General features: G+C 42.1%; 1 protein-coding gene and 1 pseudogene across 2 annotated transcripts; one reads left to right on the top strand and one right to left on the bottom strand.

Moving 5' to 3' along the window:
* On the top strand, positions 1-27,309 carry TRIM38 (tripartite motif containing 38). Of its 2 annotated transcripts, XM_027524250.1 has the most exons (9): positions 1-17; positions 12,126-12,220; positions 12,499-12,534; positions 13,733-14,276; positions 17,320-17,415; positions 19,221-19,451; positions 20,448-20,470; positions 20,566-20,678; positions 26,424-27,309. In XM_027524250.1, exons 4-9 carry the CDS (start codon positions 13,878-13,880, stop codon positions 26,942-26,944), a joined length of 1,383 nt encoding a protein of 460 aa, XP_027380051.1. In that variant the 5' UTR covers positions 1-17; positions 12,126-12,220; positions 12,499-12,534; positions 13,733-13,877; the 3' UTR covers positions 26,945-27,309. The 2 variants fall into 2 exon arrangements, with proteins under 2 accessions (XP_027380051.1, XP_027380052.1); XM_027524251.1 differs by lacking the exon at positions 1-17 and having other exon boundaries at positions 12,085-12,220; positions 13,848-14,276.
* Positions 8,511-10,208, bottom strand: LOC113881302 (annotated as a pseudogene).
* Positions 27,310-28,000: the final 691 nt, after the last annotated feature.

Genomic DNA, 28,000 nt, shown 5'->3' with positions numbered 1-28,000 from the left:
CTCCTGGAACTGGAGAGGTGAGGTTAACCCCTTCTTCACTTCCTAGTGTTTTCTGTGGCCTTGGACAAGTCATTTAACTTTTCTGTATTGGTTTCTGCTTTAGTAAAATCTTCCCTGGTGGTTCAGTGGCAAAGAATCCGCTTGCCAATGCATGAGACTTGGGTTTGATCCCTGGGTTGGGAAAATCCCCTGGAGAAGGAAATGGCAACCCACTCCAGTAGTCTTGCCTGGGAAATCCTATGGACAGAGGAGCCTGGCAGGCTACAATCCAAGGGGTCACCAAGAGTCAGACATGACTTAGTGACTAAACAACAACAATCTCAGTAAAGCAAGGGTTATAATGTTCAATTCATGGGGTTACTGGGCAAATAAAATTAACAACATATGCTAACCAGTAGTAGGTCCTCACATGGCAACTCACTCCAGTATTTTTGCCTGGAGAATCCCCATGGACGGACAAGCCTGGAGGGCTACAGTCCATAGAGTCGCACAGAGTGGACATGAATGAAGTGACTTAGCATGCAGGCGTGCACACAGTAGGCCCTCAATAAATGAGCTATTCTCCATTAAAGGGTTCTCTTAAATCACCTAGGGGCTTCCCAGGTGGCTCAGTGGAAAATAATCCAACTACCAATTCAGGAGACACGGGTTCGATCCCTCAGTCGGGCAGATCCCCTGGAGAAGGAAATGGCAACCCACTCCAGTATTATTGCCTGAAGAACTCTAAACAGAGGAGACTGGCAGGCTACAATCCACAGAGTTGCAAAGAGTCAAACACAACTGAGCACACATGCACACAAATCAGCTAGGTTTTCCTTAAGTATTTGGTGTCCACAGCTTAATAAATGTGAACTTTGGCTACTCTGACATCTCTCTACAAAGTTACCTGCATCCATCCTTCCTGCTTCTTATCTGTCCTCTTTCTAATCCAGTCTCTGCTTGACTCCTGGTACTTGTACTTGGGTTTTTATTTATTTATTGGCCACAAGGCATGTGAGATCTTATTTCCCCAACCAGGGGCCAAACCTGTGCCCCTTACATTGGAAGCATGGAGTCTTAACAACTGGACCACCAGGCAAGTCCCTGCACTTGTGTTTTATTTGAGATTCTTAAATTTTGGACTGTAGTTGCTACTGGGTATTTCCAGTTAGACTCTCAGCCCTTATAAAATGTGGTGAAGTCTTGCCGTTTCTGCCTTTATTAGCTTCAGACTGCCTTATTGAGTTTACTTGTGCCAGTTAATTTCTCCATACTCCCCCAAGGAGCCAACTGGAGCTAGCACCTTAGCTTAGCTACTTGGTTCTTCTGTATCGGTGTTCTATTGTTGCTGTAATCAATTACCACAAACTTAGTGACTTATTTGGAGAAGGCAATGGCACCCCACTCCAGTACTCTTGCCTGGAAAATCCCACGGACGGAGGAGCTTGGAAGGCTGCAGTCTATGGGGTTGCTGAGGGTTGGACACGACTGAGCGACTTCACTTTTACTTTTCACTTTCATGCATTTGGAGAAGGAAATGGCAACCCACTCCAGTGTTCTTGCCTGGAGAATCCCAGGGACGGGGAGCCTGGTGGGCTGCCGTCTATGGGGTCGCACAGAGTCAGACACGACTGAAGCGACTTAGCATTAGCATTAGTGACTTGTTAATTACACAACACAGATTTATTCTTACAGTTCTAGAGGTCAGAAGTGCAAAGTGGGTTTCACTGGGCCAAAACTCAAGATGTCATCAGGGCCACATTCTCCTTGGAGGCTTTAGGGGAGAATTTTTTTTTTTTTTTAACTTTTTTGTCTTTTCATGTCACCTGGCTTCCTTGGCTCATGGCTGCTTCCTCCATCCTTAAAGGCAGCAGCATAACATCTTCAAATCTTTCTACCTCTGACCTCCTACCTCCCTCTTTATAAGGAAACTTGTATTGATAATTATATTGGGCTCACTTGAAAAATACCAGATTATCTTCAGGTCTCAAAATCCTTAATCACACATGCAGAGTCCCCTTTACCACACAAGTTAACATATTCACAGTTTCCAGGGATTAGGATAAGAAAATCTTCAGATGCCATTACTCAGCCTACCACAGTCTACTTTTCAAAAGTGGGTAAGTAGCATGAAGAAGTAAAACAACAGTACCTTCTTTCCTGCAATTGAAAAGCGTGACCTGGTAGCAGCCCTTGTGGAAAAAGTATCTGAGACTGGATCCACCAAAAAAGGACTAAATATGGTAAGGAAAGAGTGTTCAACATTGTTCAATGCCACAGTAAGATTCAAAATAGATTTTTCAAGTTACATATTTTGTTTAAATTTAATCCTATAGTTGGATTTTGCAAGCTCCCTGGAGGAATCTTGTGTATTTTGAGAACTCGTGTATCTACAGCTCTTGGCACAATATCTGGCCTATAGTATATGTTTAATAAACATTAATTCACTGAACAGATGAATTCTTGAGTCACATTTGCCATTAAAAATCAAGACTTCTGTAACTGGTTCAAACTCCTTAGTCCCCATCTTGGTTTTTACATAACAAAGTGTAAATCAGCTCAGTGAGCACCATAAAAAGTATCTACAACTTATTTATAAATATCAAGAGTAGTGTAGTGGAAAATATCAGAATCTTAAAAAGTTAAGTCTCTTTGGCCTGGCATTACCGACTTACCGACTGTTTCTAGTCAGAGAAATTCAATTCCACACTGTTTTTTGAGAATTTATATGTTCCAGACAGGATGCTAGCTTCCAAGAATATCATTTTGTTTAAGACCTGACCCATGACTCCACAGAGTTTGGCATCCAGAATCAGACTACACACAAAGACAGACAACAAGGATGAAAAGTAATAAAAACAATACACGCGTGCACAAAGGGCTTCCCTGGTGACTTAGGGAATGCAGGAGACACAGGTTTGATCCCTGACCAGAGAAGATCCTACAGGCAGTGGAACAAATAAGCCTGAGCACCACTACTGAGCCTGTGCTCTAGGGCTGGGAAACCACAACCACCGAAGCCCATATGCTGAAACAGTGGAGCCCTCTTGCTCTAGAGCCCACGCACCACAACAAGGGAGCCCACCACAGTAAGCCTGCACACCACAACCAGAGAGTAGCCCCCACTCTCTACAACCAGAGAAAAACCTAAGTAGCACCGAAGACCCAGCACAGCCCAAAATAAAAATAAATAAATAAAATTATTTTTAAAAAAAGTGTGCACAAAGCACTAGGAGACAACAAATAAGGACCTCTGTCAACACAAGGGTGTCAGAGGAAGGCCTCCTAGAGGAGGCAGTCTGGTCCTCATGAGTGGTGTGAAAGAGCCAGTAATAATATAGAGGAAGGAACTTCCAGGAAGAACAAGGTCATAGAGACGCGGTGTGGTGAATTAGAATTGTTCAACATCACTGGGGATTAAAGTACACTGGCATGAAGGAAATTTGGTCAACTAACTGGAAACATGACAAACATTAAAAAAAAAATCAATTGCTTTCGACCCCGTGGACTGCAGCCTACCAGGCTCCTCCATCCATGGGATTTTCCAGGCAAGAGTACTGGAGTGGGTTGCCATTGCCTTCTCTGTAGCAGCAGCAGCAGCAGAAATAACTAGCCAAGAATAGAAATTGAAAGAGACTTTTAATATTCCCTAGTAACAAAAACTCTAAATTTTTAAGGAATTATTTGAACAAGGACAGTATGATTCAAAGGAAGAAAACAATAAAATTGTACTAAAAGACATAAAACAAGATCTGGCTAAATGGCACTATATACTATATGATTGGGTGAAAGTGAAAGTGAAGTCACTCAGTCGTGTCCGACTCTTTGTGACCCCACGGACTGTAGCCTACCAGGCTTCTCCGTCCATGGGATTTTCCAGGCAAGAGTACTGAAGTGGATTGCCATCTTCTTCTCCAGGGGATCTTCCCTACCCAGGGATCGAACCCGGGTCTCCCACATTGTAGGCAGATTCTTTTACCATCTGAGCCAGGGATGATTGGGTGGGAGAACTTAATATCATAAATATATTAATCCTCTGTGAATTAATAGACAGATTTCAGTAAAAATCCAACTAGAAGAAAAAAGGAGAAGGCAATGGCACCCCACTCCAGTACTCTTGCCTGGAAAATCCCATGGACGGAGGAGCCTGGTGGGCTGCAGTCCATGGGGTTGCTAAGAGTCAGACATGACTGAGCGACTTCACTTTCACTTTTCACTTTCATGCACTGGAGAAGGAAATGGCAACCCACTCTAGCATTCTTGCCTGGAGAATCCCGGGGATGGGGGAGCCTGGTGGGCTGCCCTCTATGGGGTTGCACAGAGTCGGACACAACTGAAGTGACTTAGCAGCAGCAGCAGAAGAAAAGATGGAAGGACAAACTGGAAATAGCCTAAATGCATATCAGTGGGACTAACAGAATACACTGTGATGCAGCCTTATCATAGAAAATTAAGCAACAGCTTAAAAGAATGAGTTGCATCTGTATCATTTGACCTGGAAGCTTTTGAACAATGTCATGCAATTTTAAATGAGTAAAGCAAATGTAGAACACATAGAAAGAGATTCACTTTTTCTAAATTTTTTATTTATCCAATTTCTAATTTATTTACTCAAGAAAACTCTCTGAGTATTTTTGTATGAGATTCTATGAGCCAGACCAGGCTGTTAACTTTGGTTATCTGGTTTGGGTAACTAGTGAGATGCTAAAAGAAACCTGTAACACTAAACAAAAAGATGACTACAAAAAAAAGCAACAGTTATAGTCAATGCATATAGAATTGTGTGTGTGTGTGTGTATGTGTGTGTGAATATACATATGCACACATTTGTCTGTATGTATGTACATGTACACACATATATGTGTTCAATATGTATGGTTTTCTTTGTCTTTCTGTTCTGTGTTCTGAACAAATCTCTCAAAATTTTCTTCCACTGTCCTAAAATAGCACTTCTTAAATTTAACATGCATATGAATTACACAGGGAACTTATTAAACTGTTAAATACCTCAGTGAGTCTGGGGTGGGCCTGACGTTTAGCATTTATATCAGGCTTCCAGATGATACCAGTTCCCATGCTGGCCCTTTGCTACTTTGTCAGTCACTCAGTTATGTCTGATTGTTTGTGAGCTCATGGATTTTTTTCCCACCAGGCTCCTTTCTGTAGAAAGAAATGCTTTTATACTCTTCCACTGTATTTCATCTATAATTTGTTGCAAGAATAATAGTCAAAAATTTATTTAGCAATAAAGTTTCTTTTTTCAATGCCCATAGTTTTCCTAGAATTTCTAAATTTTAAAAATAGTCAACCTTTCTTATTTAATTTCTATTTATTTCAGTTTCATAATTTCCTGGTGATCTTAATTAAAAGTTAATCTTTCATTTATTTCCTTAAGCAGTCCAAACATAGTTATCGTTGTCTGACTTTGAAATTATTTTCTCTTAAAGTAAATTCATGTTCCATTTGTTGAGTCTGACTCTCTCTTTTAGGTCTATAATCTTAAATTTTGAAATTTTGGTGTGCAAACCAAAAGACAATGTTTTTATTTATGTCTCCTTCTCAGTCTCTCTCTTCCCTCCTGTGTCTCCCTCAGGGCTAAGCTTAAGCTGTCTAGAATCTTTTGTGTTGCCTTCATCTGCATTTTAAGGTTCATGTTCCAGAACCACTCCAGGTCTTGCCCTAGCATTCTAAGTTTCCTGCCCTGTGACAGTATTCTGATTATCTCAAATCTGGTCTCTGATCCTGTGGGCAGCTTGACTGAGGTCCCAGTCATCAGCCTTAGTCTGTGTTTGCTGCTTGCCCCCTCAGGACTCTATCTTTCTAAGGCCCATAGCCCTGAATGTCATCAGTCAAAGATTGATCTGCAGCCTATTTCATCATGTGTTGGATTCTAAGATGACCTCGGTGATCCCTGTCTCCTCGTGTTCCTGCCTGTGTTCGTGCTCTTGAGTGTGAGTGTGAGTGACCTGGGATTTGCTTCCAACCAACAGAATATGGCACAGGTGATGGGATGTCATTTCCATGAGTGTAGTATGTTATATGCTACATTGTCCTTCATCTTGTAACATGTTTGCTCTCTTTCTCTTTTGTTGGCTTAGTGGAAGCAGGTGGTTATATTAGGAAACCCCTACAAAGGCAGAAACTAAGAGACTATTGGAGCTGAGGCAGCCTCCACAAAGAAATTTAAACCTTCAATTCTTCATCTACAAGGAACTGGATTTTTGCCAACAATTCAAGGGAGCTTGGAAGTATATATCTCCCTCATTACACTTCTGATGAGATTTTAGGTTCCTCCAACACCTAAACTGTAGCCAGGTGAGACCCTGAAGCAGAGAACCCAGCTAAGCCATGCCTGAACTCACCTACAGACACTGGATAAGAATAAATATGCATTGTTTCAAGCCACTAAGTTGCTAGCAATTCGTTTTGCAGCAATAACTAACTAATATCCATGAGCCATAGAGTCTAATATCAGCTCCAGACATCCAGCAGTGAGCCATGTCCTTATGAAACCACTCTTTATCTCTGTCCTTTATCTCTCGTACTGTTTTAGGCACCTCCGTGACCCTGAAAGGTGTTAGAATGTAGATGGGTTTTCCTAGGGGTGGAGACTTACAGGAAGGGAAGCTGAGATTGAGTTTGACTGTGGCTAAGAGTTAGTGAAGGGTTTTAGTTCATCTCTGGAAGGAATCAGGTTCTGTCTGCAGTTAAGAGGTCCTTGGGATCTGGACTTAGGCTGTCTGGACCCCTTCAAGGGGAGGGGATTGGGTGAAAAAGAGGAAGAGCCTAGCTCAGAAAAAACAAACAAACAGGTTCATTCTTCACCTTCCCCTAGTACTCTGGATCTATGCAGGTATTGAATTTTTCCAGCTATATAATCACTGCATAAGGGAAATGTGCACAGGAGAGGGGAGGAAGCAGATATGAGTTCTGCTAGATGCCTGGATTTCTTTGAAACCAACCCTCCTCATGAAGCCCATGCTCTCAGTCCTGGAACTTCACTGTATTTACATAATAAGGAATATTTTTAATGACCCTGATCTTTCTACAAGAGTCATTCTGTAATCCTGAACTCCCTTCTCTTGGTGAACTTTCACTTCTTCAGAACATAGCTCAGAGGTTATCACCTCTGCAGAAGTATTCAAGTTCTGCCAGGAGTTTTTGCTTCTTTGTTTTTCTTCCTCAGCCTCAATACTTTTTCTTACCTTGTATAACATTTAGAACATAATTAATTTTAAAAAATATTTTAACTTTCTGGAAATTTTTAAAGGAAATAAATTTTTTTTTAGTTGATATTATTCCTAGGATCCAGGCTAGTGTCTGCCATAAAAAAGAAAATGAAAGTGAAGTTGCTCAGTCGTGTCTGACTCTTTTCGATCCCATGGACTGTAGCCTACCACACTCCTCCATCCATGGGATTTTCCAGGCAAGAGTACTAAAAAAGCTGTTCAATAAATGCTCATTATGTTAATCAGATCAGATCAGATCAGATTAGTCGCTCAGTCGTGTCTGACTCTTTGCGACCCCATGAATCGCAGCACGCCAGGCCTCCCCGTCCATCAGCAACTCCCGGAGTTCACCCAGACTCACGTCCATCCAGTCAGTGATGCCATCCAGCCATCTCATCCTCTGTCGTCCCCTTCTCCTCCTGCCCCTAATCCCTTCCAGCATCAGAGTCTTTTCCAATGAGTCAACTCTTCGCATGAGGTGGCCAAAGTACTGGAGGTTCAGCTTTAGCATCATTCCTTCCAAAGAAATCCCAGGGCTGATCTCCTTCAGAATGGACTGGTTGGATCTCCTTGCAGTCCAAGGGACTCTCAAGAGTCTTCTCCAACACCACAGTTGAAAAGCACCAATTCTTCTGCGCTCAGCCTTCTTCACAGTCCAACTCTCACATCCATACATGACCACAGGAAAAACCATAGCCTTGACTAGACAAACCTTTGTTGGCAAAGTAATGTAAATAAATGCTTACATTTTAAATGACAAGATTTAACTGTCATTGTTAGTATGAATCATTTAAAATCATTTATAAGAGCCAGATTAAATTTACATTTTTTTAAATGTAATGTCAAAGAAGTAGTTATGCTTTCATAAAGGCAAAGCCATGGGGACATAAATGTGAGAGTGCCATCTACTGGTGAACATATAAACAGGTAAGGCACTAAGAAGACTGGTGAAATATTAATGGGTGTGTGTGCTAAGTCACTTCAGTTGTGTCCGACTCTTTGTAATACCATGGACCGTAGCCCACCAGGCTCCTCTGTCCATGGGATTCTCCAGGCAAGAATACTGGAGTCGGTTGGCATGTCCTTTTCCAGGAGATCTTCCTGACCCAGGAATTGAACCAATGTCTACTTTAAATAATGTCTTACTTATGTAGCTTATATAAAATGTGAAAGAAAAATAGAAGCAAAATTGACAGATGTTGTGTGATATTTTCCTGGAAACTATTCTTATCCTATTAATACATGCAAAATGTAATGATATTTTTTTTAATGCAACAAATTTTATTTAGCATAGTCAGTCCCAACATTCAGCACAAGAGTTTACAGAGGATAGAAAGTGCATTAATAAAAGCCAGTCTTTACCAAAAGAAAACAGAAAATATATTATTGATTCAAAATATTTTACACTTGAATGATAAGCTGCAATAACTTATTTTGGGCACCTACTGATATAAGAGAAAGGAAAAGAAGAAAAGAATACTTTAGAAGAGTTCAGTCTCCATCTGGTATCAGAGAAGTCAGTAGAAGTCACTGAGACCGGCAGTCCTTCTTGCTTTCTGCATTAGTGCCCTCAGCTGGCGGAGAAGGCAATGGCACCCCACTCCAGTACTCTTGCCTGGAAAATCCATGGACAGAGGAGCCTGGTAGGCTGCAGTCCATGGGGTCGCTAAGAGTCGGGCAAGACTTAGCGACTTCACTTTCACTTTTCACTTTCATGCACTGGAGAAGGAAATGGCAACCCACTCCAGGGTTCTTGCCTGGAGAATCCCAGGGACAGGAGAGCCTGGTGGGCTGCCGTCTATGGGGTCGCACAGAGTCGGACACGACTGAAGTGTCTTAGCAGCAGCAGCAGCAGCAGCCCTCAGCTGGAACTGTTTACGGGACAGAAGACGTACATGCTTTAGGAAGACATCTAAGTCTATTACTCCCTGCCTCAAGGCTTCTCCCAGGTAAAAAATAGTGTCTTCAATAGCATTTTCCTCTGCATACAGATTTAGGATCTGTTTGTATAGTGGGGCTGTGGGAATGATAACTTCATCAATATCATTGTTTTCAGACTGATTTTCCATTTTCTCCAGAGCAGAACTGAGTTCTTCATCCTTCTTTCTCAAAAGTTCTATGTTTTTATCAACCTCAGCTACTTCTTCATCTAAACGGTTAACCATCTGTTCGGGTTTCTGGTGACCTTTTTTCAGGTCTTCCTCTGTTCGTTTCAAGGCATTGAGTTCCGCCTGGGCACAACCGATTTCCTCCTTCATCCGCCATCTCAGTTTGTCGCTGACCGCTGAGATGAGAGAGGCTCGGATAGTGTCCTCGCTGATTGTGCCATCCCTACTGGGACCAACAGTGGTCACCAGGAGGCTGGGAAGGGTACTGGGAACTTGTTGTGGCAGGATACTGACCACCAGGTGGGTAAGGACAGCCTGTGTAACCACTGGGATTGGGAGGGTACCCGGATGGGTATGCAGAAATCCCACTTGGCATGCCTGGCATGTAGGAAGTATTTGGTGGCCCTGTTGCCTGGTATGGTGGATAGGATGCTGAAACAGTAGGATGAGAGAAGACCGGAGGTTCATCTCCAAACACCACAATCATGACTTGAATAAGCCCCAACAAGTCTGACTGTGGGTGCTTCCATTCATGTAGATAAGGAAGACATATCTTCCCATTAGCATCCACATGCTTTGCTGTTTTAATAGTCATTGAGCTAGTAGGCTTAACGAAACGTATAGGGGGATTATATGGATATGTGTCCAGCAGCCACAGGCAGATTGGAATATTGTATGTATTACCTCTATAAGGCACAGGAATTGTTCCAGTAAGGTTCATTAGTTACCTGGAACTGCCATCATTAAAAACATATGAATCCAATACAGGTTTGAGATCTTTGTATAAACTAATAACGTTAACAGTTTCACGTACAGTTATGTCTCTGTATTTGTACTTGGACACCATTTTCTTGAGCTGGCTCTCCGACCCCGCCATGGCAGCCGCCTCGCAACTCCGGTCCCTGTAGGCAGAGGGTCAGCCGCTCCGGGGCTGCCCGAGGCTGCCCCACACAACCGCACACGGAGGAGCCAGCCCCGCACCCCGCCTCCCCCCATAATGATATTTTTAAATGTAAAAGAAAACAGTAATAACAATAAATATATGAAATGACAAATTATCAAAAGTTTTTTCCACCTCTATCCTTCCCCCCAGATTAGAAATAAAACTAGGATGCCAACTATTTCAGTTTATATTCACTATTGGGAGGCCCTAGCCAGTATAGTAAGGGAAGAAGAATAAAGGTTAATATTAAATGTTAATTGTTTAAATACTCCAATTAAAAGGCAAAGATTATTAGAATGGATTAAAAAAATGCCAGAACTGAACATATGTTAGCTAGAAGAAAAACACCTGAAATACAAAAACACAAATAAGTCTTAAATAAATGTATAGAAAAATAGGTACTATGCAAGCAGTAAGGGCATCGCCGGTGGCTCAGATGGTAAAGAATCTGCCTGCAATGCAGAGACCAGGGTTCAATCCTTGGGTCGGAAAGATTCCCTGGAGAAGGGAATGGCTGCCCACTCCAGTATTCTTGCCTGGAGAATTCCATGGACAGAGGAGCCTGATGGGCTACAGTCCACAGGTTCTCAAAGAGTAGGACACGACTGACGACTGAATGATTAACACTTCACACTTATGCAAACAGTAAGCATAAAAAGATTGGAGTGTCTATATTAATAAAAAATAGAGTTTAAGACAGAGAGCATTTCCAGAGATAAAGAGTACCATTCTGTATTGATAAAAGGGTCCTTTTTTCATCAAGAAAACATAATCATAAATATGTATGAGCTTACTGACAAGCCTTCAAAATACATGATACAAAAATGGAAAGAAATAAAGGGAAAAAATAAGCAATTCTTTAATCCCAGTTGGAGATTTTAATATCTTTCTTTCATTAGTGATATAAAAACTAGATAAAATATCTAAAAAGTCACAGAAGACTGAAAAACCCTATCTATCACCTTGAACAAATTGGTATTTAAAGAACATTATACTGAATTATACTGAACATCTGCATTCACATTCTTTTCAAGTACATATGGTTATAGTCATAATGATAGACATATTCTGGGTCACTATACAAGTCAATAAAGTTAGAGGAATTTAAATCAGATAGCATATGTTGTCTTGGGGATTCTCTGGCAGTCCAGCAGTTAGGATTCTAGTGCTTTCACTGCCAGGGCCTGGGTTCCAACCCTGGTCAGGGAACCAAGATCACATAAGCCCCCAATTTGTGGAAATTAAGCAACATACTTCTAAATTAATCTACCATGTAAAAATCATAATAAAAATTATAATATATTTGAACTATAGAATAATGAAAATAAGGCATATATAACTTTGTGAGAGGCAACTAAACAGTGCCTAGAAGGAAATTTATAGCTTAAACTGTTTACATTAGAAAATAAAGATAGTCTAAAATCAAAGCCCAGATCCTGCAAAGGTGATATGTCTAAAAGAAGACACCTCCACTACCACCAATAAAACTGAGATCCCAAAGGGTGATAAAGATGAACTAGAGGTAAACCCATCTCACCTCCTGGAAACTGAAAGAGCTCTGAGAACTCTGGTGCTGAGGAGGGTGCAAAGAAAAGAAAAAGAGAGAGAGAAATAGACCCTGGTAAGTTGTCACCAGAAGCCAATTTTTATACATATTTGGGTTGAAATTTCACATCACTTGGGTTATCAAAACAAAATTATTAGGTTGTTCCTTCTTTTTATTGCTGTAAAAGAAAAATATTTTTCCTACCATCTCCCCTCCCTTTCGGTACAAGCTGAGTGCCAAAGATACGGGCCATTTCACCAGTTTCCTCCCTGTATTTTACAGGGCCCCGCCTTCTGAAGTAGTTTCACTTTTGTTTGTAGTTAACTTCCTCACCCAGACCTCGGAACCAGCAGCTACGGAGGGAACTAGCCGCCAATATGTAACTGTCTGCTGTGTGGAGAAGGGACTGGAAAAGGTCAGACCCATGTTTTCTCATGTTTTCTCCACGGAGGGATAGGAGACGTGTGTTGGAGGAGGGGATGGGGGAGACTGGGTGTGTGAGAGGCTGCGCGCGCGCGGGCGTGTGTGTGTGTGTGTGTGTGTGTGTGTGTGTGTGTGTGTGTGTTGGTTGATGGGCGGCGGTAAGGGAGAGTCAGGGGGATGTTGTTTCCTGATAACAGTTGCTGGATCTCTGAAAATAGCCAGGTCTTTGCTTCATGGCTTTCACACCCGGTCTGCTTACTTTTTCGACAGACTCCATGTTGAATCTCTGAAGATACAGAATGTGAGGTGAGTGAAGGTCCAGGACAGGCACCCTGGGGCCTCAGAGGAGGGGAGGTCCTTCTCCCCTGGGAACACAGCACCAGTGGCAGAGAGGAGCCTAGTGTATCGCTTGGGGAAGATAACCTGCCAAAGAACAGAAATCTCCAGAAGAAATTCTCTTTGGATCCAAGAGACTGGTCCTGGTTATTAGAGGGACATAGCCTATCCAGTAATTTTAGTTGAATCCTTGCTTTTGATTCTGGCCCTGTCAGTTCAAAGGAAAGGCCACTCTCAACTTCTTCATCCTCTGCTGCCCTCCCTGACAAACTCCCAGGAATGGGGAAGCAGGGAACTGGGCCAGGTTCCCAAAGCAGTCTAAGCTGTGCGTGAGAGGGTCGACTCCTTTGTCTATTGGTTGTCAGGTCCCTAGGGGTTAAGCGTTCACGGTTGCGAGGCCCTGCCTTCCTATCTGCTTCTCACCTTCCCCTATCCTGGATTCTGCAAACTCCCTGTGTTCCAGTCACTCTGAACTCCTGAGAGACAAGTCCTGCCTGGAGAAGAGACAGTCAACCTCCCTAGCTGTCAAGGAGTTCTACTCCCCTTCTTTTCCCAGCTCTCTTTCCAATTCTCTTTTACTCAGGTCTGGGAGGGGGAAAAAGAACTTGATTTCTTTACTTGTTCTTCTGGTTGTCTTTTTTACTTTCATTATCATCCAGTTAGGTTTCAACTAGGGACTTTATTATGGTGTCTTTTGTTCTTTGTGGGGTAGGAGTGAGGGTTTAATTAGAGTCAAATTTGATCATCTCAATCAAATCCTTAATAGACCACCCCTTTACCTAAGTGTTACTACCAGTTACAAAGAAACAATTCTGGTACTAATTATTCTTGATGTTCATTAGAGGGGGAAAGACTTAAACAGTCCCTCACTGAGTTCTCTCTCTTGCTACAGCTTTGGTTGAGGAAGTCAGCCTGGTTTCTCTCCCTCTCTCAGTGAAAACTTTTCACAATGATGGAATGTTCTCTGGGCTTTCATATGGGCTTTCATATAGCTACCAATCACCTGCAGCTATTAAGCAATTTAAATATGGCTAAGAGGTGCGAGAAACAGAATTTTAAATTCTATTTAATTGTAATTACAGTGGCCACATGTAATAGTCACGATCATATTCCACAACACAGCTACATTCAATGCATCTAAATTCCAACCTATTTCTTCTCTCTCTAGAGAAGACTCCATGACCTGTTGAAACTAGTGGCAACCAGTGTATTGCACAGAGACTCAGGAGAGGTAAAGTTCCATCACTGTGGGAAAATTCTGATTACTTCATCTCTGGGTCTAGATTCAGTATTGGAGCTTTACAGGAAAAGCCATGGCCTCAAAGAAGATGAGGGAGGAAGCCACCTGCTCCATCTGCCTGCACCTGATGACTAACGCAGTGAGCATCAGCTGTGGACACAGCTACTGCCACGTGTGCATAGTGAGCTTCTTTGAGAACCTCAACCGGATGACACCAGGGCTGAAGACATTCTCCTGTCCCCAGTGTCGAGCACCATTTACCATGGCGAGCCTCCGACCCAACAAGCAGCTGGGAAATCTCATCGAAGTCATCAAGGAGATGGACCAGGAAATGTCATGTGAGGAACATGGAGAGAAGCTCCACCTGTTCTGTGAAGACGAGGGCCAGCTCATCTGCTGGCTTTGTGATCGTGGAGCACAGCACAAAGGGCATGCCACAGCTCTGGTGGAAGAAGCATGCCAAGGCTACAAGGTGAGTGGTGGCCCACAGGGCTTCGGCGAGTACTTGGCCTCATATTGCCCCCTGAGACCTGAGATTATTTGGCCTGAAACCCAAGATTAGGATCTTGAAATCCTATATCCTGTCATTCATCTGAAAAGTAGAATGATGGGTCCTCACTAAATCAAGTCCCAAAGGTCACTTTTGTCCCTATCCTTTCTAGCTCTGATGAACTCCTCCCTGCTTTAGAATGCCATGTGCTTCAGTGCACACCTGCATGTTTTATTGCTTCATACCGTGTGTGTAATTTGAGAAACAACAATGACAACAATGTGCAAGACCACGGGAAAGAGTCTGAAAACACAGGGGTCAAAGACACACCACCTTTTAGATGTCTTACAGTCTAATAGGAAAGACAAATCAGCAAAAAGGCTGCCTGGAGTCCCCTGATTTGGATGATGGGGCAGAGCACTAAGGGGTACGGAGTAGTAACTAAGGAATCTTCCCAAGAATCACTGTTGAAGAATACATAAAAATTAACCAAATATATTAATAGAAGTATGGAGAAGGGAGAGGACATTCCAGACAGAGGGGACCACATGTGCAAAGGCACAGCCATGGGAGCATACCTGACTTGCTGTGACTAGGCCAGGGGTATGCAGGGGAGGCAAGTGATGTTATGGGAATGAAAATCAGGTTTGCATCCTAGCCCAGAGTAGTCCTGGCCATGGGGGGATTTTCATCTACAGAGTGAAGGATCAGGCTAACAATCAAAAGAACATTCTGGTACTGATACAATGAAAGGAATACTAAGCAGTAAAATTCAGATTATTCCTGTGAGAAGTGGGAAGAGATCAGTTCTAAGCCAGATTCAGGAAAGAGTGTGAGTGGAAGAATTTGGAAGTGACTGGTCATCAAGGATAAAGCAGAGAGTGAGGTTTCTAGTAACTCGTGAGTTTCTCACTCAAAGCATATACTCACTCAAAATACAGTACTAATGTGTAAAACAGAAAGCTAGCAAGAAGGTGCTGTATAGCACAGGAAGCTCAGCTCTGTGCTCTATGATGACAACCTAGACAGGTGGAATGAGGGGTGGCGGGGCAGGGGGAGGCGGCAGTGGGAGGGATGCTCAAGAAGGAGGGGATATATATATACACAAATCGCTGATTCATGATTTTGTACAGCAGAAACTGACAACATTGTAAAGCAATTATATTCCAATAAAAAGACAAAGCCATTTTTTAAAAAATCATGTAAAGGAAGACTGACCTTTGCAATCATGGAACCTAGTGGGCATAGCCTTGCTGCCTATTCCTTCTCTGTCCTGCCTAGATTTGAGAAAATTGTTGTCCCCAGTGTGAGCTCTTTGTCCCCCCCTTCCCTGAATTGGAGGTGATCTTCTATTAAGGCTCTGAGTCCTCCATCAGTGTATGCCAATACTGACCACCACTTAGCACATGGCTGCTGCTGCTGCTAAGTCACTTCAGTCATGTCTGACTATGTGCGACCCCATGGACTGCAGCCCACCAGGCTCTGCCGTCCCTGGGATTCTCCAGGCAAGAACACTGGAGTGGGTTGCCATTTCCTTCTCCAATGCATGAAAGTGAAAACTGAAAGTGAAGTTGCTCAGTTGTGTCCAACTCTTGGCGACCCCATGGACTGCAGCCTACCAGGCTCCTCCGTCCATAGGATTTGCCAGGCAAAAGTACTGGAGTGGGTTGCCATTGCCTTCTCCGCAGCACATGGCAGCTCTTCCTTAAACTCCATGGAGCAGTTAATTGCTATAATGGGGATATTCCCATTGGAATTATTTCCCCACCAAGTAGTAAAAGAAGCACCATGGGGTGATGATTCTAAGCCTAGAGAGTTAGACTGCTTAGTTTGAAATCTTAGTTCAGCTACTTATTAGATGGGTGGCTTTGAGCAAGTTATTTAATGTCTTCATGCCCTGGTTTCCCTAACTGTGAATGGGGATAAGAGTAGTTCCCTTCCTCCCCAATATACACGCTCAGGAGTTTGTTATAAGGCTTAAGGACATAATACATGTAAAGCTTAGAATAGCATTTGGCACATAGCAACTGCAATACTGACTTGCTAACAAGTTCTGCAGAGCCCTTTCTTGACAGCATGCAAGAATTAATGAGTATACTTACTGGGTTTAGGACAGGAGCCGATTCTTTTAGTATTGATCACAGCTAGCAATTTGATTTAGCTTAAACTTTCTTTCCATGAAAATGTGAGACACTGTTTTGAAAAATAACCTAAAAGCTTGATATGGATACTAAGTCACTTGAAAATGGTTTCATGATACCATTTTTCAAAAGGCCTCAGACCCGCCCTCCTCCATTAACTGTTTCTAATAACTTTGGCTGGCAGCCTAATCTTTCCTTCTTGACTCACCATAATACATACAAAGTTCCCTGTATGCCAAACACTCTGGCACTGGTTCTGTTTGGGTCAGTACATTATTAAATAAAATATTTTTAGGTGATTTTTATCTTGTTTTATGTGCAGCATTTCCCTGGCAAGACTGTTAGTGGTGGTGGTATAACTCAGACTCTGGGTCAGCAGATGAACTGTGATCACGGTCCAACCACCCACCAGTTACAGCACTTTGGGCAAGTTATTTATCCCCATTCTAAGCCTGTTTCTGCAGCACAGAAATGATGTTAAAAATCCTACTAACTGCTCAGGGTTGCCAGGGGAATCAAATATGTTACTGTATATACAACCCTTGGGCTTCCCTGATGGCTCAGTGGTAAAGAATCCACCTGCCAATGCAGGAGATGCAGTTCGATCTTTGGGAAATGGTAACCAACTCCAGTAATATCACCTGGGAAATCCCTTGGATTTCCAGAGGAGCCTGGCAGCCTACAGTCCACGGGGTCGCAAAAAGTGGGACACGACTTAGCGACTGAACAACAACAGCAAAACACAGTCCTTAGCATGCTTCCTGGCAAAGTGTGAGGACTCAATGCATATTCAGTTTTATTCTAATAGTCTTGGAGGGCTGGGCTGCCCCTTAGGTGGCTAATGAATTGCTGAATAGACTTAATTCATTCAATTTTTCCTTCAGGAAAAGCTCCAGCAAGCTGTGACAAAACTGAGGCAACTGGAAGAGGAATGTATGAACCTGAAGGTGTTCACGGCAGAGCAAATAACCAAGTGGAATGTAAGAGATTGGGCTTATTCATCTCAGGCTATTTTCCATCCTAGAGCTTAGATATAGGGGGTGATTGGGCAGAGCATAGTGAAAGCTTACTGTCACTAAACCAGACCAAACAGACAAAATCCAAACAAGAGACTACTGTTTTTATGCCCCTCGTTGTCTAAAATCTATGAGAATTTATCTCCAACCCCTTCAACCTTTCAGTAGTAGTTGGCTAGGATTCTGAAACCTCAGTCAGGAGAAGCAGAACTGGTATGCCCGTTTACCTAGAGTCATTCGTCACTGAGTTTCGGTTCTTAATATCTCCAAGTACCTTCCTGATTTGAAGGCCTTATTAACCTTATTGCTGTGGCATACGTACTGCAGTACAGGGCACATGTACTGCAGTACAGGTTGTGGCTCTCAGCCTTACAAGTTCAGAAATCAACCTTTGTGACCGCTAAGAAAACACAATCACTCCAGGTTGAGATTCATATTACTGAAGCTCATGAAGCTGATGAAGGAAATCTACTTGGATTGTAAGATCCAAGTGCTCCAAGAACCTATACACTTATTACTACAGACTCTCAGGTCTATAAGACTATTTTCATGGCTGACCAGCCTCCCCCTGATCAGAGATGCATTTCTTTACAGAATATTTATGTAATTCATCAACTTGCAGACAAATCCCACAGGCCAGTGAGACATTTTGCCTCTTTCAGAGGTCTCTTCCAAACTTCCAACCTCTCTGCTCCAATCTTTTAGGTATGGTTGTTAAACTTAAGCTCTCAGAGGACACTCTTACCTCTCTCCTTTCTGGGATCTTAGACAGTGGGGAGGATCTTGATTACAACTAATATATACATGGAAACCCCATCAATGACCCTTCAACCACAACATCACAGCCATCGAAACACTGTATGAATTGAGAAATCATCCATGGAGATTGCAATTCTCTCACTAAATGAAAGCTGAGTCTGACAAGCTGTATCATGTGGTTTCTGTCGCTCTTACACATAAGGTTGAGTACATGGACCTGGGTTGCTGGATGACTATTTCATAGTTAACTATGACAAAAGTCTGCTACCCAGACCTCCCGCTGCTGAGAATAATGGACTCTCCTGTCAGCTTGGGTGCCTTAAAGTCCGGCCTTGGTGATGTTCACTATAAGCTTTTGTTTCAAGAAATCCTTTCAGACTCAGAGCTACCTTCTTACATCTCAAATAAAAACTCATTTTTATCCTTTTAACTGATAAAATTTTTGACCTTGGTTCTAGTCCCATGATTAAATTAGTTATCACTCCTGCCCATCTCTTTTGAATGTTGGTTGAATAAGGAAATAGGTGACTCTAGAGAATTGTGATAACCTCTCCCACATCTGAATATCTGCCTTCCAGGCATGACTCTACAATGGGACAGTTTTCCAGCTTGAATGAGTCATGGGAGAATAATCTTATGGTAGCTGAGCAAACTTACTTTTGTGTGTGTATGTGTTAAAATATACATAACAAAATGTACTGTTTAACTATTTGTATGTGTACAGTTCCATTCCTTCTTCCTCCCAACTCCTGGTAACCACTATTCTACTTTCTGTCTCTATGAACTTGACAATTTTAGGTACCTCATATAACTGGAATAATAAAATATTTGCTCTTTTTTTTCTGGTTTACTTCACTTAGCATAATGTCTTTAAGATTCATCCATATTGTAGCATGTATCAGAATGCCATTCCTTTTTAAGACTGAATAGTATTCCACTGTATCTATATATTGCATATCAGTTCATCCATCAATGGGCATTTGGTTTGTTTCCACTTTTCCTGACTGAAGGAGAAGATAGAGTTTCAGAAACAAAAAATCCAGTCTGACTTTAAGACTCTCCAGAGGTTCCTTCATGAGGAAGAGAAGTCTTATCTATGGAAACTGGAGAAAGAAAAAGAGCAAACTCTGAGGAGACTGAGGGACAATGAGGCCAATCTTGAACAGAAGAACCATGAACTCCAGAGCCACATCCTGGAACTAGAGAATAAATGTCAGGGCTCAGCCCAGAAATTGCTTCAGGTAAGACCATGCACTTGGAGAAAGGAGGGAAGGTATTTGTTCTTGATCTTTCAGCAGGAGAATGGTGAGGAACCATGGGAAGCTTGGTGAGGCTTGCCTGTTTCACTAAAAAATGGCACATTAGTGTAGGGAATTTAAGTTTAATGTTCCTTTTAGATACACATCAATGTTTGCAAGGTGCCCCCCCCCCCCCCCCCCCCCCAGTCTATAGAGTGGCTTTAGGTGAATTAGGAATAATATGGCTATGGTGGATTCCTTGGCTAAATGGAACCATGGGACAACTTTGGCTACCATTTGTTTCTGTACCATGTTTACAAAACTCTGACTGTGAAAGTGTCTTCTGAAATACCCTTTCAGATGACTGATGGGTGACAAAGTGGGGCAGTCAAAATGAGTGATAACTTTTTCCTTGATTTGCTTGTAGAGCCCTCCAGAGCTCTTTTGGATCCAGCCCATTACAATAAACTAAACTATGACTGTAGCTGTTTTTTCCTGTTCCTACTAACACAACTAGGGGTCACACTGTAAGGATGAGAATATAGTTTGATGCCCCATCACCATGTGATACCTGCTGCTACCACCATAGTAGCCCAGTCTCAGGGCTTAAGCCTGGGTTCACCACTTTGGACCTTTGCAATAAATGTCTCTAATATGGGCTCACTCTGAAGGAAATGAGGTCACTGAAAGCAAGTCTTTCCAGAGGGAGCATGGGACAAAGGTCCTGGTCTTCTTCCACATCACAGAGAGACGTGATTGCAGACACTGCCACTCCCCACAGAGCTCAACAAGAAAGGTAACAGATAAACATCCTGATATGCTGACTATCCTATGGGGCCAGGATGGAAATCATCGTCTCTAGGTATTCATCAATATCTAAGGCCAGGATTAGTCTTTTTACTTCTTTGGAAGGAGTATTTAGAGAGAACAGCCTCACATGCCAAGTCCCATGAAATATTGATGTTCCCACACTTATCTTTTGTCTTTGTTTCTTCATAGGATGTGAAAGATACTTTGAGCAGGTGAGTCCTATATGACTTCAGGAGGGAAAGAGGTATGGGTATACAGAGCTAAATGGAATTTACACTGAAGAAGTCTTGGTTTCTGCTTATTCTAGGAGTTGGGCTGTGAAGCTAGAACAACCAGAGGCCCTCTCTTTGGACCTTCATACTGTGTGCAATGTTTCTGAGCTTTACTTTGATGTAAAGAAAATGTTAAGGAGACATCAAGGTATGTGAGGAAGCCCTAAATGCTACAGATAGAGGGGACCTTAAGTGGTAACGAAGTTCATCACCTGTCCCCAGGCAGGCTCACAGCCAGAGAGGTTATTCAGGTATCTTTAGTGTAGCTGTCACTCTCCCTTGTTAGTTTTCCCCAGTGTTTAGACAGGGACATGGGATACTGATTATCGGTGCAGACCCAGTTGGGTCCTTTGCTTAGGGTCTCACAAGGCTGCAGCTAAGGTGTTGGCCTGGCTGTGTTCTTATCTGGAAGCTAGACTGGGAAAGAATCCTCTTATAAGCTCACTCAGGTTGTTGGCAGAATTTATTTCTTTTGGGTTTGGCACTTAGGGCCCTGGCTTGTTGCTGACTGCTGGCTGGAGGCTGCCTTGGATTCTAGAAGCCACCCTTCAGCTGCTTGCACTTGAGCCTCCCACCTCGGCCAATTATTTCTTCAAAGTAAGCTAGAGAGAGACAGAGAGAGTCCCTAGAGCAAGTCTGCCAGAAAGAGAGAGGCTTATAGAGTGAAATATAGTCACATCTCATCATTATTGCCATAGTCTACTGGTCGGAAGCAATTCACAGGTCCTGCCCACAATCAAAGGGAAGGAATTCCATAAGAGTATGAATACTAATGAGGGTAATGAAACTATGAGCCATGTCATCTAGGGCCACCCAAGATGGATGGGTCATGGTGGAGAGTTCTGACAAAACGTGGTCCACTGGAGAAGAGAATGGCAAACCACTTTAGTATTCTTGCCTTGAGAACCTCATGGACAGTATGAAAAGGCAAAAAGGTAGAACACTGAAAGATGAACTCCCCAGGTTGGTAGGTGCCCAATATGCTACTGGAGATCAGTGGAGAAAAAACTCCAGAAAGAATGAAGAGATGGAGTCAAAGCAAAAACAACACCCAGCTGTGGATGTGACTGGTGATGGAAGTAAAGTCCGATGCTGTAAAGAGCAATATGGCATAGGAACCTGGAATGTTAGGTCCATGAATCAAGGCAAATTGGAAGTGGTCAAACAGGAGATGGCAAGAGTGAACATTGACATTTTAGGAATCAGCAAACTGAAATGGACTGGAATGGGTGAATTTAACTCAGATGACCCTTATATATACTACTGTGGGCAAGACTCCCTTAGAAGAAATGGAGTAGCCATCATAGTTAATGACAGAGTCTGAAATGCAGTACTTGGATGCCATCTCAAAAACGACAGAATGATCTCTGTTTGTTTCCAAGGCAAACCATTCCATATCACAGTAATACAAATCTATGCCCCTACCAGTAATGCTGAAGAAACTGAAGTTGAATGGTTTTATGAAGATCTACAAGACCTTCTAGAACTAAAATCCAAAAAAGATGTCCTTTTCATTATGGGGGGTTGGAATGCAGGAGTAGGAAGTCAAGAAATACCTGGAGTAACAGGCAAATTTTGCCTTGGAGTACAGAATGAAGCAGGGCAAAGGCTAATAGAGTTCTGCCAAGAGAATGGACTGGTCATAGCAAACACCCTCTTCCAACAATACAAGAGAAGACTCTACACATGGATGAATATAGTAATCAGATTGATTATATTCTTTGTAGCCAAAGATGGAGAAGCTCTATACAGTCAGCAAAAATAAGACCGGGAGCTGGCTGTGGCTCAGATCATGAACTCCTTATTGCCAAATTCAGACTTAAATTGAAGAAAGAAGGGAAAACCACTAGATAATTCAGCTATGACCTAAATCAAATCCCTAACGATTATACAGTGGAAGTGACAAATAGATTCAAGGGACTAGATCTGATAGACAGAGTGCCTGAAGAACTATGGATGGAGTTTCATGACATGGTACAGGAGGCAGTGATCAAGACCATCACCAAGAAAAAAGAAAGGCAAAAAGGCAAAATGGTTGTCTCAGGAGGCCTTACAAATAGCTGTGAAAAGAAGAGAAGCGAAAGGCAAAGGAGAATAGGAAAAATATACCCATCTGAATGCAGAGTTCCAAAGAATAGCAAGGAGATATAAGAAAGCCTTCCTCAGTGATCAATGCAAGCAAATAGGGGAAAACAACAGACTAGAGACTATTCAAGAAAACTAGAACTACCAAGGGAACATTTCATGCAAAGATGGGCACAATAAAGGACAGACATGGTATGGACCTAACAGAAGCAGAAGATATTAAGAAGAGGTGGCAAGAATACAGAGAAGAACTATATAAAAAAGATCTTCATGACCCAGATAATCAAGATGGTGTGATCACTCACCTAGAGCCAGACATCCTAGAATGCGAAGTCAAGTGGGCCTTAGGAAGCATCACTATGAACAAAGCTAGTGGAGGTGATGGAATTCCAGTGGACCTATTTCAAATCCTAAAAGATGATACTGTGAAAGTGCTGCATTCAGTATGCCAGCAAATTTGGAAAACTCAGCAGTGGCCACAGGACCAGAAAAGGTCAGTTTTCATTCCAAGTCCAAAGAAAGGCAATGCCAAAGAATGTTCAAACTATTGCACAACTGCACTCATCTCACACATTAGCAAAATAATGCTCAAAATTCTCCAAGCCAGGCTTCAACAATACATGAACTGTGAACTTCCATATATTCAAGCTGGATTTAGCAAAGGCAGAGGAACAAGAGATCAAATTGCCAACATCTACTGGATCATCAAAAAAGCAAGAGAGTTCTAGAAAAACTACTTCTACTTCTATCTACTTCTGCTTTATTGACTATGCCAAAGACTTTGTGTGGGTCACAACAAACTGTGGAAAATTAGAGATGGGAATACTAGACCATGTTACCTGCCTCCTGGGAAATCTGTATGCAGGTCAAGAAGAACAGTTAGAACTGGACATGGAACAACAGACTGGTTCCAAATTGGGAAAGGGGTACTTCAAGGCTCTATATTGTCACCCTGTTTATTTAACTTATATGCAGAGTACATCATGAGAAATGCTGGACTGGAAGAAACACAAGCTGGAATCAAGATTGCTGGGAGAAATATCAATAACCTCAGATATGCAGATAACACAATCCTTATGGCAGAAAGCGAAGAACTAAGGAGCCTCTTGATGAAAGTGAAAGATGAGAGTGAAAAAGTTGGCTTAAAACTCAACATTCAGAAAACTAAGATCATGGCATCTGGTCCCATCACTTCATGGCAAATAGATGGGGAAACAGTGGAAATAGTGACAGACTTTATTTTTGGGGCTCCAAAATCACCGCAGATGGTGACTGCAGCCATGAAATTGAAAGACACTTGCTCCTTGGAAGAAAAGTTATGACCAACCTAGACAGCATATTAAAAAGCAGAGACATTACTTTGCCAACAAAGGTCCATCTAGTCAAAGCTAGGTTTTTTCCAGTAGTCATTTATGGATGTGAGAGTTCGACAATAAAGAAAGCTGAGCACCGAAGAATTGATCCTTTTAAACTGTGGTGTTGGAGAATATTCTTGAGAGTCCCTTGGACTGCAGGGAGATCCAACCAGTCTATCCTAAAGGAAATTAGTCCTGAATATTCATTGGAAGGACTGATGCTGAAGCTGAAACTCCAATACTTTGGCCACCTGATGCAAAGAACTGACTCCTTGGAAAAGACCCTGATGCTGGGAAAAATTGAAGGCAGGAGGAGAAGGAGATGACAGAGGATGAGATAGTTGGATAGCATCACCGACTCAATGAACATGAGTTTGAGTAAACTCCAGGAGTTGGTAATGGACAAGGAGGCCTGGCATGCTGCAGTCCATGGGGTCGAAAAGAGTTGGACATGACTGAGCAACTGAACTGAACTGAAAAGATGAACACTAAGAGGCAGAATCATGGAAGGCTACCTTTGTGTCTGAGTGACATCATGACAAAACCTGAACTGAACTGAAATGGGACAATTTAAATGTATTTATCCTGCTTAGTTTGAATTTCTGTTTTACTGCAGATATATTGATGCATTAGATTACAGGACACTGCCTTAGACTCTGAAAAGTGAAAGTGAAAGTGAAGGTGACTCAGTCCTGTTCAACTCTGGAGACCCTGTAGACTATACAGTCCATGGAATTCTTCAGGCCAGAATACTGGAGTGGGTAGCCTTTCCCTTCTCCAGAGGATCTTCCCAACCTGGGGATCAAATCAAGGTCTCCTGCATTGCAGGAGGATTCTTTACCAGCTGAGCCACAGGAAAGCCCAAGAATACTGGAGTGGGTAGCCTATCCCTTCTCCAGGGGATCTTCCCAACCCAGGAACTGAACCGGAGTCTCCTGCAGTGCAGGCGGATTCTTTACCAACTGAGCTATGAGGGAAGCCCACCTTAGACCCTACCAGGGGTCTAATTAGAGCATTTGTATTTCTTGCCTTTTTAACATCAAAAATATTCTGAACTTCAAAACCCATTTGGTCCCAGGGGTTTCCGATAAGGATAATGAACCCATATTCAGTTCCCCCTCAATTTATCAATGACAAATAACAGTAACAACCACTACCAAGGTCTGTGACTGATTTCCAAAGAGCTCAGTCGTCAACCATCTTTCAGGTGATATTACTAACCTGTAAAAATTTGATTTTCTCAGCTTGGTTTTTCCTGGATCATCCCAGGAATATTAATTGAAGCCCCAAACTTTGTGAGTCTGGCTCATAATAAAGACTCACTGAACAGAGTTAATAAAGGGATATTTACAAAGATGAGGATTTTAGTGCTAACAAGAAACAGTGAAGCAACCCAAGGCTAGGAATAGGTAGGAAGTCATCACCTTCCCAGGGTTTCAGTAGCAGATGGAGGGAGCTGTAGCTAAAGGAGAGTGTGACCAAACACAGACCCTCCAAATCACAGCCAGTGGGGCAGGACTTGGGGTACTAAATACTTGTAATTCTGCTTCTTTTTGCCCTACGGTCTCCTCTAGTCCTTCCCATTGGCTTAACCAAACAGTAGTCAGAGGGAAGGGAGCCTTGTTGAGGTGTCCAGAGGGGTTACCCTTCCTGGACATGGAGCAGGCTGGAGAAAGGTAGAGAGTGATCTGGAGGAGCAAAGGGAGAACATCCAGCACAGGGTGTATTTCCTAATACTTGATTTCCCTTATTACAACAATCCAACTGATCAGTGTTTAACCCAGTAACACAGTAGTTTCTTAACTCTCTTGCTGGAACACCCCACTACCACTTTTCATTTTTAAAATTACACTGCTGGTCAGTATCACAACTTAGTTTATCGTACCTTTTTCTGTCTTACTTGACTCTGTATAATCCCTATAGGATATTATCTGAAACAAGAAAGAAGAGCTGAGGTGTATGTTCTGAAGTCTGGGTAAAATTCTGGGATTTCCAATAACAAGCTATGACATCAGTTGTATCATTTTCCTTCTCTGATCGTCAGTATAAATGGTAATTAAGTAGAGATGAGGAAGGGCTCATTTATGCTTCAATATTCCATGATTCCTAGAAGTCCTCCAAGAGAGAGGAAGGACTTTGGAGAGGACAGTTAGTCATGTTAACTATGGTTAGTCCTGCCCCTTGGCTTCTCTGAGTGACTAAGATGGTGATGATGTTGAAGATGATGATGATATCATTATTATTACTACCACTTATTGGGCACTTATCTTGGTGACAGATATGATGATTTCCGCTTTATATTTAACAAAACTGAGGCTTAGAGAATGAACTGCCTAAGCTCGTGACAGCTAGTAAGAAACAATGCTTGGATCTAAACATAGACTGATATTATTTAAAATAAACTGTGCTCTCAGCTACAAAAATCATGTCCTTATCCTTATTTTTGTTTGCAGTCAGCGTGACTCTGGATCCAGAAACAGCTCATTATGAACTAATTCTGTCTGAGGATCGGAGACAAGTGATTCGTGGATGCCCTCAGGAAAACCTTGATAATTCTTCTAGGAGATTTAGTGCCTTGCCCTGTATCCTGGGCTATGAAGGCTTCACTTCAGGGAAACATTACTTTGAAGTAGATGTGGGAGAAGGAACTGGGTGGGATTTAGGAGTCTGTATGGAAAATGTTCAGAGGGACACTGTCATGCCGCAGACACCTCAGTCTGGATTCTGGGCCATCAGACGGTGCAAAGAAGGCTATGTAGCACTTACCTCTCCCCTAACTTCCATTCATCTGACAGAGAAGCCCCTGGTTGTAGGGATTTTTCTGGACTTTGAGGCTGGAGTTGTGTCCTTTTACAATATGACCACTGGCTCTCACATCTTCACCTTCCCAAAGGCCTCCTTCTCTGACACTCTCCGGCCCTATTTCCAGGTCTATCTGTATTCTCCTTTGTTCCTGCCTCCCCCAGATGAGTAAGGGACAGACCAAAGTCTCCTCCTTGGTTTAACTATTATACAGAGTATAATCTCATGAGGACAGAAATGTGGTCTGCTATTTCCTTGTACCTAGAACAGTGCTGGGCTTTTAGTGCATAGTTAATAAATTTGCATTGAATAAATGGCTATAATGACTATAAAAATATCCCAAAGGGTCACACTGAACTGGGGGAAAGCAAGATAATAGCAGTGATTTTGCTTTGTCCTCTCCATCCCTCTTCAATGGGTTCAGAGCTTTGATTTCTAGAGTCGAGTGCTTTTTTTCAGAGAAAATTCTATATCCTTAAACACTTATATTGCTAAACTAGAAAAAATGATGATAAAATAAACATTCAAGTAAATAAATTTAATTCACGAAATAAATATTTGGAAACTATAAGGATAATAAAGATAAAATTAGAAGTTGATTTTGATGTTGGCAAGTTACAGAAAGAAAAATAAGTCCTACTAGTTCTTTCAGGTTAAGAATGATACTATATTAGATAAATCATTGGCTGCTCTAATAAAAAGAATACATAAAAAAATAGAAACATGAAAGAGCACATACTAGAATAACAATTTTGAGAGCAATTTGAAGAATTATGTGCAAATAAAATTGAAAATCTTAATTAAATGCCTTTTTCAAAAGAAACAAATGACCTAACTGACTCAAGAAGGGGAAAGAAAAGCTAAACATACTAATACATAAAAATGTAATTCAGAAAGTTACAGAATTCCTATTAATATTTAGGGAAAAAAGCAAAACAAAGAGCAGATAGTTTTATGGTTGCATTTTTTCTAAAGACAGCAACTCACTGTGTCCCTGAAGGTTCAGTTAAATTCTAGAGAATAGAAAACCCAAATGGACAGTGACTGAAACAGGTTCTCTCTCTCATGAAGAAGCAGTCCAGATGTGGAAGTACAGGAAATCTAGTCTAGGGCTGGTATGGCAACTCCATGAAATTGCCAAGCTTTCCAGCAACGCTCGCACTATCCCTAGGATCCAAGGCAGTTTCTAAAGCTCCAGCCATCACACCTGCATTCCAAGCTTTAAGAT

This window comes from Bos indicus x Bos taurus, chromosome 23 (assembly GCF_003369695.1).
Source record: "Bos indicus x Bos taurus breed Angus x Brahman F1 hybrid chromosome 23, Bos_hybrid_MaternalHap_v2.0, whole genome shotgun sequence".
NCBI lineage: Eukaryota > Metazoa > Chordata > Mammalia > Artiodactyla > Bovidae > Bos > Bos indicus x Bos taurus.
The sequence above is the reverse complement of the archived record's forward strand: the minus strand, read 5'-3'. Positions and strand labels throughout refer to the sequence as shown.